Genomic DNA, 10,833 nt, shown 5'->3' with positions numbered 1-10,833 from the left:
TATATATATATATATATGTGAATATAGAAAATACTAAGAAAGAATGTTGTAACTGAGTGAAGAGTAATGTATTGGATGAAGAGAGGGGTGTGTGAAAATGAATTCATACTTCCACTAACTCCATTAAATGTGTAAATATACTTCACTACTGTTCTTCTTTTGCTTGCTGTTGTTTTACATTTATTTTCTCTGTATGTAACTTTATTTATTCTTTTATTACACTACGTTCAATAAAGTCAAACTCAAACTCAGAGCCAGTGATAGATGGCTCCCTCCCACTCATCCATTCATCCTGACCTCATCTCTACTTCCTGTTTTTTTAGCGACCCTCTCGTCTGCCTGTCTCTTTTTCTGGTCCCTTTCTAAACCACTCATCCTCCACCTCCCACTTTATATCCTCGCTATCTGTCTTTATCATCCCACTTTACAAACTATTTTTAATCCCATTTTATTTTAAAACCTAGCAAAATTCAGTCAGATCTAAGCTAGACTTAATTTGATTTAACAACGCTGCTCTCTTTATATTCCTGAGCCAGTATAGATGAAGGCCAACTGATCCCTCTGCTTCCTCGTCCTCTCTCCTCTTTTGTTAAACAAGTGAACTCTTGCGTATCTGCGGGTGGAGATGCCATTTTTATTTCCCTTCACCTGCGCCAATGATGGTCATGTTCTGCATGTCGGTGAGAAGCTGGAGGATGGCGGGATCATCTCGGGCGTACAGGGCGTAGCGGTTGATTCCCAGGTGGAACCTCAGCCAGCTGGCGTTGGGATCATAAGTCATCTTTTGCTCCATCAACGAGATGTTGGTTAAAGTAGCTGCCTCTTCGAAGAGCTTCTTATGTCTGCAGAGAGTCAGACAATGGAAAAGAATTAATAAGAGCCTGCAGAATAAGTAAACTGACTGAACTTATGTAGCGCTTTTCCAATCATTTTGACCACTGTAGAGTTACATTAACCCATTCACACTCACGTTTATACACCAATCAGTAGGCAATTTGGGGCTAAGTGCCTTGCCCAGGGTTCACACCAACATGTGGCAGGAGGAAGCTGGAATCAAACCTACAACCTTCTGATCACAAAATGACTAAGCTATCCACAGAGCCACAGTCACCATCTGCAATAGCAGAACAGCAGTAGTAGCAAATAATTGATCATGTGGACAGTAAGACAGGTCAAGTTATATGAAAAAATATCTTGTCTTTTTAATTTTACTCTATTTTTTTACTTATTATTAGTCTTATTATTACTTATATTATCTTAATAGGGATTAATGGATTAATGGATTTATTTTTATTTTCTTGTAATTTTTCTCTTTTTCTTTTCATCAACTTATCTCATCGTTTTTGTACAGCACTTTGGTACAGTTTTAAACCTGTTTTTAAAGTGCTATATAAATAAATTTGACATTGCAAAACACAAAACAGTTCCAGTTTTTTTTTAGCTATAGCAAGAGGCAGCAGTAATCTGAAATCAGAAGTCAGAGGGACAGAACCCGGTCCAAACCGACCAGCTAGTTGGACATTCAAACAAACTCCATCACAGGCTACAAACAAACTAAGACAACGGAGCAAAGGGCTAAAGTTCACGTTTGTTTGCAGGTCAGGCTAGCCACCTGGTCACCAAGCAACCTGAAGGGTAAACAAGGCAGCTGGGAAGAGTGTGGACAAAATGTGTACTTGAAGCAGAGTTGAGATGCAGGTTAAGCACACTGGAGCAAAATACTACAGTATTTTTATACTTGAATAACTGTTTTTATCTGGAGGACAGCGCTCTGGGTAAACCAGATCCAATTTGAAGTTTTTGTCCTACGTATAAAATGCTGCCGCTAACAGAAAACTAAAGCTGTAAAAGAAAAAGCCTACCATGATACCAGGTGGTGACAGCATCATGCTGCAGGGCTGCTTTTACTGAGCAGAAACAGGTCAGACAGGTTAGAGCCGACATGCTGGATGGAGCTGAATGCAGGGGAATGTTGGAGAAAGAGCAGCCTGTGACGCTGGAATGCTGTGCTTGTCTTGTCTTTCATTCTTTTCATTTCATTCCTTTACTCAATCATAAGTATGAATGAAGTTATTAAAAGAAATCACGAATGAAAAGGAGCAGAAATAAGTATACAAGTTCACAACAGACAACATGAGCTCTTCACTCAGAAGACACAAAACATCTCACCACAAAATATCAGCTTATTCAACACCAAATCGCTTCATCATAATAATCATGCTTTTGTCATGATCCAAATCATGGATCAAATTTCTTCCATGATGAACTGACACCTTTAACTGAAATGAATCTTTCCATCATCGTCGTTCTCAATCAAATTTTTTTTTTGTAATTTGGTTCTTTTTGAGTTGCATTTGCTTTGTGTCTTTCCCAATCGCTGGAGACAAATAGCTGTTACTACAGTACCTGTAATGCTGTGTTGCCCAATTTGACCACTTTTCTGTCAACTAGGAAAGTTTTACTGGTTAATTGAGCCAAAGAGATAATAGAGCAAAACCCTTTCCTAAGGACAGCTCAGCAGAAACCTTTAACCATCACCTTTCACAAATAAAGAAAAACCACAAAGTGCTTCACAAGATGCTCTGGAAGACACAAAGTTCTAGATCGGTTATTGATCCAGCAACTGCCTGAACCAGTGACTACCTCACAAACAGTTTGTAAGACTGAAGGTGTGTGTGACTGACCAGCAGCACTGGAGCACCACAGGGCACTGGACTCACACCATTTCTTTTCACTTTGTACACTTCAGACTTCCAGCACAGAACAGAATCCTGTTGTCTGCAGAGATAATCAGGTGGATCAGAGGTGAACAAGAAGCTGAGTACAGAGAGCTGGTGGGCCACTGTGTGGTATGGAGTTGAATATGAGTGAAACAGAAATACATCAAGCCCCAGTTCCATCATTGCAGAAGAAGTGAAGGTAATTGAGGAGAAGAAATGAGATGTTCACCTGGGCAACAGGTGGTTTGAGATGCAGCGGGATCAAGAAGGGACAGAGCAGGCTGAAGTTTTTGGGAAAACGTGCATCATTCAGCAAGATGTTGGACATCTTCTCTAAGAATGTAATCTCTTCTGACATCATCTGCTGAGAGAGCAGCATCAGAGGTTGGCACTTGGCAGGACACTGACCCTAAACATGCCGCCTGACGTGGCTCATCTGTTAGAATGGCAAACGATCCTTTCACTTTACAGTTTTACACTAATTAAATGTGACAAACATGACAAAATGTGCAAAGGTTCAAAGTGTTGTAATATTCATCACAAAGTAAAAAGTCTGAGTCTCACATTCAGATTTGGAAAAACCAAACTCTGAAAGATGGCTTAATCTTCCAGAGAATAATTTAACAAAAGCTTCAGCAATGTTAGATTCCTTTTTGACCAGAAGACACCTGCTGTCAGAGTGACATGTTTGGACATCTGCACTTCCAAAGTGGGCATGCGTCTTGGGAAAAAAAGAGGACTTCTGTTTGTGTGCTCCAACGCGCCCTGGAGAGGTCTGACCGCTCTGACTCTGACCTTGCCTCTCAAACCGCAGCATGCCACAACGCGTGCTCTCAGAGCTGAAGACTTCTTTCCTTCCATCAACATAAACACAAGACGGACTGACAAAAATAAAGTTGGACTTTCATTAATGTTGCTTTAGAACCTGACCTTTCCCAGTGTGACACCTTCCTCCTGTAGTACTCCATCAGCTGCTTCACCTGCAGCAGCTTCTCCTCTGGCTTCAACTCCGGAGTCTGGATGTTGTAGAGAGGGTGGGAGAACAGCCTCTGCAGCTTGGAGCCTCCATCATCCACTTCAGGTGTAGTTGCAGCACTTGACAGAATTGCATGAGTCCAGTTGGAGAGGTGTGGTGTGGCAAGAGTCTCCAACCTTGGGAGGCTGAGGTTGCTGTCTGGGCTACACGAGCAACTGTTTGCCGCTCTATGTCTCCTGCTCTGCAGCTTTGGCAGAAGGATGAAGTAGAAATCTGCAGAGAAAAGGACTGCCAGGGTTGCAGCCAGCAGGAAGCGGTCTCTTCGCATGGTGGAGGCAAAAGAAGAGAGAGGAAATTAAACAGTTTAAGAGAACGCCGAAGGTCCGGATTGACCCAAAAGCAAGGGATCACTTGTAGGGATCCTCCAGTCACCCGGCGCGAGCAGAGCCAGATCGGAGCTGTCAGATTGTTCTAGCCTCTCAGTTCCTCAGATTTCTCTCTCTGCTTTCTGTCTCTTCTCTCCAGCCACACTTTCCATCCTCCTCCTTCCTTGGCAGGAACTTTCAAAAAGAAATAAAAAAAAGAGAGAGAGCGGAGAGCTTGAAGCCGAGAGCAGGCGTGCGTTTGCAGCAAGTCACTGACAGCTCGGCTGCTTCCAGGGACCTGCTGCTTATGAGGAGGAGCTGCTTTTGTGACTGTCTAGTGTTGCAACATTGTGGGTGTGAGCATGCACACATCAAATCACAGGTTAGCAGACCGAGACAGAGGGTGCGTGCAGCAAAGGTGCCGAGACGCAGATCCCAGGCAGAGTGACACTGAAGCCAAAGCTGGAAGGATTCTCCTCAGAAGTCAGCAGATCCACATCCAGTCTGAGATTGAGAGTGTGTTGAGTTCCCATATGCAAATTGTTGTGTAGAAACTTGTGAAGCGCTGTGGATCCTTTCTGTTTTCCCTATAAGGCAAAGCTCTCCTCTTCTGTCATCTTCCTGTCTCCTCCTTTTTAAGTCCACTCTTACTCATCACCTACCTCCTCCAACTTCATCCTTCACACCATCCCAGCTTCAAACTTCCGTCCCCCTTGCTCTCTTCTCATCTCTTCCTTATGCTTGTTTTACTTTCAGCCACAGATCTCCAGCCTGCCGCGCTCCAGGCAAAATTCCCAGCTGCATTCTCCTTCCCTGCTGCAGTTCTCACACATCACTTCCCCTCACTTTTCACGCCGAGCCACAGCAAAGCACGCTTTCAGCACTGGAACGAAACAATTGTGCTGGCAAAACTTTCAAGCAGCAGAACACGGTTTAAAATAAACCCTCCCTCTGTTTTGTCTGTACCTCCCTGATGTAATCACTTACAGCTCCTGAAACTTTATTGCTCCTTGTTTGCCGTCTCCTCTCTAAAAGCTCTATGAAACTTGTGTGGTGAAGCAATCAAACTCTCAAAGGGGATTTCATAGCCTGCCTCTGTTGTTATTGTGGTACTTTAGAACATCTGTTGTGTGTGCGCGTGTGCGTGTGTGAACTGTGACAGAATTACGTGTCAGTTTCTTAAAGTAGAGCTTCAGGGTGTTTTACCCTCTTTCAAGATAAAACAGGCTGACATTGTTAATGAGGGAAATTAGCGAAAGGCAGCTTTAACCTGTTATAGTCGGCAGTGGCAGAATTTGTGATTGGCCTCTCCACTCAAAGGCAAACTGGGTTAGTGCCATTTCAGTTATTTTGAAGACTATAACTAAAAACAAAACCAAGGAAAGAAGAAAGACAAAAAACTGTTGCCTGAAAGTAATTATATTTACTACAGGCTTTCATTATAAAAGTATAAATTGATGCTTTTAGCCGGGAACAGCGTGTTTTTGCCAATGCCAATGGCTGAGGCTGACTGGGAAAACAGGAAGATAGGTGGGCTTCACAGGAAAATTTAGGGAAGGTTTGCTTAAAGTCACTGCAAGTTAGCTTCAGGAAAACAAAAAGCACTGGGGGAACGTTCTACAGGTGCTCTGCCAACCTTCATTTTTCTGACAACTAAATGATTGGGAAATGGCTAATGGGCGGAGCTACCATTTGTCTAACTCTTAGCTAACCACAACATTGGTTGGAGCTAACTTCTGTCTAATTTTTAGCTAACCACAACTTTGCTACATGTAGCCCCAAATCAATGAACAGTGCTCTTACGAAAAAACAACAAAGCAATTGTCAAAAAACTTACTTCAGTAAATGGTCAGTAGCACTGACCTCTGTTCCCACAAGCACAGTGATACACTTGTTCCTATCTGTCAGTGTTTGACCCAGTTCGTCTTCTTGACATAGCCATTAGCTTTTACTGCTACTAACTATATATTTCCAGCGAACATAAATGTTTTTGGACTACGGGATAAAACCAAAGTAATGCATCACTGGGCAAATATGCGGACTCCACAAACAAAGGCGACAGCGCAGCCTGAAATTTGAACCCAGGAGCTTATAGGTGATTTTAAAAAAATGTTTATGCAACTTCCAGAGGCAGCAAAATGTGTCATGTCCTTCTACGATTTCACATGGGTAAACAGTAACTAAAGATGCCCACTGGTTTCCTTGTAACCTCAAAAACACAGCAGGAACATGGTTGTTCCTTTTTTAATGCCTCACAGTCATCAAAAAAAATCCCCTATGACACAACAATGAGATGTTTTCCCCATACGTCTCCCAAAGAAAATCAGATTAGACAAAAAAAAAAAAAAAAAAAACTCTCCAGTTGGAGAGTTTATTTTAGTTTCTCTATTCTATTCATCGCCAACCCAAGAATATTTCCTAAAAATATTAAGGCTGTCATATTAGGAATTTTTTTTGTGGTATCTTCACTTAAAATTTTTTTTATCTGAATTCCAAGTATCACAAAACTCTTTGGTCAAAAAACAACAGCTTAGACAACAGAGAAAAAATAATAAGAAGACTCTGAAGGATAATAACGACACTGTAACAGTTTGTTTTAGAAAATCACTTCCCTTTCCAGGCTGCTGATGTCACAGATTGATACCACGCCTGGTTGATGCATTCTGGATAAATACTGCAGAACATCAAACATTTTTACTGGACTTTTGGAAAAGGAACATGTTTATAGAAATCTTAAGTTCACAGGACACAATAGTTGGAAATTTCATGTACTAAAGCGGCAAGAGAGACAAAGGAAGAAGTTTTTTCCCCAGTAAATCCTAAGTGGCCATATAAACGGGCTTTTATAGAAAGGTTCTCCTCCTTTTCTGGTCCACAACTGCATTCTGAAGCAATAAACACACAAAATAAACAGACGAGGTTGGGAGGGAAAGGGAAGGAGTTAGCAAGCTCTGCTATCAGCAGGAGCCACAGATGTAAAGACATAACAGGAGGAATAACAGTTGCTTTTAGACCACTTCAGCATTATTCATTCTGCTCTAATCCCTCAACATTAATCTTAACTTTGGCCTCACTATGGGGTGAAGCAGCCACGGCTATGGGAATACTGAAGTGATTTTGCTCCAGTCGGTTCCTTCAGAGTCCACCGGGCCTTGTAGCAGAATGTTGCCAGGGTTTCTCTGCAGCCAGTAATGAACTTTTCTAGGTGGAGTAAAAACGATATATTGCAAAATAAGACAGAAAGAGGCTCTAAAGCCAGGAGAGCTCTTTAGTTCTTGCCATGATGGCAGTTTAGCTCAAGAAGAAAACAAGATGTCAGCCATAGATAAGGCAGGTATATGTTACCTTCACAAAGTATTCACACCCCTCGAACCTTTACTCAAGTGGTATACTGCGACCGCAAATGTCAGTGTCTTGCATTGGTCTTTTCTGTTTTGGCTGTTTTATAGTTTTCTGGAAGTTTGTTCCAGTTTTGTGCATAGAAGCCGAATGCTGCTGCTCCATGTTTGGTTCTGGTTCTGGTTCTGCATCCCCAGAATCAGAAGATCTGAGAGGTCCAGAAGGGTCATGACGATGATTAATGTGGACCAAAATGGAAACTGAAGGAGGCAGCAAGTTCAATGCAAAAGGAAGATTTATTGTAAAAATGGAAGAACTTCTAAAACAAAGGAGGGGAAAAAAATCAACTAGCTAGAAACATGGAAAGTGTAACCAGTGAAGAGTAATGAGTCTGAGAGGTAGATATGCAGAGGAGGGAGGGGGGATGACAAAGGGACTAATCAGAAGTAAGTAGCTGCAGCTGGGAGGGCAGCCAGTGAGACTAGATGAGAAAATGACTAGCAGCTGGGACAACAGAGGAAAGTAGCAGGAAGAAAACCTAAACAGAAACAAATACCAAACCGAACAAACATAAACCCAACATCAGAAACTGAGCTAACAGAAAGAATAAACCAGAATGAGAAGATAATACCGAAGGCAAAACAAATACAAACCACAAGCACAGAGCAAAATTAAAGGATAAATTGAAAGTGAAATATTATGAAATAAGAAATCAAAGCAAAGAAATAACAAAAGCAGAAAAATGTCTCAATGTTTGTTTGTTTTTAAGGTACATAAAAATTATACAATTTAGAACACATGATCATATTAAATGTAAGCATGAGTCAATGACTTGAGCTTTTTCTGGACTTGGATCAATGTATTACAAGAATCAGAACTTTATGTCTGAAATAAGTAATAAGTGACACATACCATGGTATAAGTATAAACTTTAGTATTAATTTATGTCTTAGTATTCCTTTACTTAGTGTTAGATTTTTCTTTATACTTTTATAAGTCAAGTTAAGTTTTCTTATCGTACATGGTTCATAATAAGTACAATGCCTCATTTCAGTATAAAATAAACATACTCGTAGCATATCAACCAACTGTGCTAATCTGGTCTTGCTAAGCTAACCTCCAGCCTGGTCAGGATCTTCAGACACATTCAGGGACGGATGTGGAAACAGAAAGAGGAGAGAATGACAAGCTGAAGTGTTTTCTCGTGGTTGCCTGCTTGTTTTCATGTTTGCAGGTTACCATGGGTTCAGGCGTCACTCTCAGTCAGACTCAGCCAGGCTGGATGGAGAGGCAGACTTAATAGTTTTGGGGGTTTTTCATCACAGTTTAGTTTTATTGTGTTGTGACTTTTTTTTGGTCTAATTTGGTTTATTTTCATTAGTTTGTAAGAGTGTGTTTGCTTGTTCTTATTAGATAAAAATTGTTTAGTTTTTATAAGTTGTAGGGTTTTTTCCACACTTCAGTACATTTTTTGGTGCAGAATTTAAAAAATGAAAAAGTGTTGCACATGGATTATGTAATAGATACTCAACAGAAGATGCAGTTTTATAAAAGAAATTATTCAGTTATTGTTGAACAACGACTGACTGGTGTTTTCTCCCAACTTTTGCTAACACCATTTCGCGGATTAGCATTATCTGCCAACAACTGCCGGTGTGTGGAATAAAGATACATTTCAGATCAATTCAAAATATTCAAAATAGATCCATAAACACAAAATTAAGATCTATAATTTCAGTATATTATAGTTAGTTTTATGAACGAGCAGTATATTTCCAATCAGTTCCTCATTAATTACTGTTTTTGTTTAATGAAAATGTTTTCTCAGTTTCAATTTTCGTCATTTTGTTAGTTTTGGTTAATTATGATAACCTTGTGGACAAAAACAAAGCTGATCGCTTATTTTGGCTGAGTTGTGACAAGCAGGTGGACAGCAGGGGGAATGTGCAGAGAAGATCTTACAGATGAACTTGCTCTCACACACGCACCCACACATCACACACAGTCGTGTTTTCATCACTTGTGGGGACTTCACATTGACTTCCATTAATTTCTACAGCCTAACCCTTACCATAATCCTAACCCTAAACCTAACCATCACATACTTAACCACTAACCCAAAAACAACAATTTCTCTCATGGGGACCAAGAAAATGTCCTCGCGAGGAGCAATGGACCCCATAACCCCACAATGTAGACAGAAATAGGTTCCCATGAGGATATGAAAACCTGGTACACACACACACATGCACACACACACAAAAGAAAATATGCGCTGTTAAAGAAAAAAAAAAAGCGCTTTCCTATGCTTGTGAAACGGAGCGTTGCCCAAAATTTCCAGAGCAGAGCTCCAAATTTCAGAGCAGGAAGAATGTGAAGCATGCTTAGACTTCTCTTTTCATAATATGGTTCAAAACTGGCAGAAAAGTAAGTTTGATGAGTTTGGAAGGCCAGTTTAACCTCAAGCATTTTAGGCTTTCTTGAATGAATTTCCTTCTGTTGAAGATAAACACAGATGAAAATGAATGGGACACTCCCTGTGAGCAGCAGGCCGGGTCAGCAGGAGGACATTCAGAGTCTGAGCAGAATTTCAAACCAGCAGCTTGAGTTTACTGCTGAGGTCAGATACTCCACCAATAAATACAGAATAAAACATACCCTGATGACATCACATTTTTTAATGCTGTTGTTTTTGATGTAGGCAGAAAAAAAGAAATTAGCTGAGAACAACATATCAGATCAATATCATTAACCATAGAAAAGTTTTGACCAAACATCTTATTTACATTTAACACATAATGTCAAGATGTCTCTGCTTTTTGGTTTATGTACAACTAAACTAAATCTATCAAGTTATTTTAGATTTGCAAGGCTGTTTTCTGACTCGAGTTTGAAAACTGATGGTGTCAACCAGGACATGCTAATGCAAAATACCTCTGCTGAATGCATACTGCATGTCATGGGATGTCATACAGAAACAGTCTTCAGTCAGAGGCCTCTTCAGATTTGTTTCAACACTGACTGCTACCAGATATCCTTCCTGCCTTCGGTATCACATCCACAGCAACCTTTTGAAGGTATATGGACAACATTTTATTTCTCTTAGGAATAAAAAAAGTATTTTTCAACTGAATTGAACTTAATTTCACATTGGAAAAAGAGAGGCTCCAATCCATCACTAAAAACCAAAAATTAATATGACATTCATGTGCATGATTATTGTATTTAATCCTCTGAAAGCACTTTATTTTGCTTCAGTTTTCCTTAAGTTTTTCAGTTTAATCCACTCTCTGTTTGAATGAAAAAAAAAAAAAATCAAGCCTGTACAGATAGACAACGCTGCCCTGGTCCACTGACACACACACACACACACACGCGCACACACGCACGCGCACACACACACACACACACACACACACACGCACACACACAC

At 40.5% G+C, this 10,833-nt stretch overlaps 1 protein-coding gene across 1 annotated transcript in view; it reads right to left on the bottom strand.

Annotated features, from left to right (window-relative positions):
• Positions 1 to 5,001, bottom strand: part of fam20a (FAM20A golgi associated secretory pathway pseudokinase) — a 21,165-nt gene extending 16,164 nt beyond the window's left edge. Inside the window, exons 1-2 of the mRNA XM_008437795.2 lie at positions 3,651 to 5,001; positions 649 to 842 (exon numbers count right to left, since the gene is read on the bottom strand). Coding sequence (XP_008436017.1) covers positions 649 to 842; positions 3,651 to 4,024 — 568 coding nt within the window. The 5' untranslated portion in view covers positions 4,025 to 5,001. The remainder of the gene's footprint in view (positions 1 to 648; positions 843 to 3,650) is intronic.
• Positions 5,002 to 10,833: the final 5,832 nt, after the last annotated feature.

The sequence above is a fragment of the Poecilia reticulata genome, linkage group LG19, assembly GCF_000633615.1.
Source record: "Poecilia reticulata strain Guanapo linkage group LG19, Guppy_female_1.0+MT, whole genome shotgun sequence".
NCBI classification, from domain to species: domain Eukaryota; kingdom Metazoa; phylum Chordata; class Actinopteri; order Cyprinodontiformes; family Poeciliidae; genus Poecilia; species Poecilia reticulata.
This window is presented reverse-complemented; position numbering and strand designations above follow the sequence as displayed.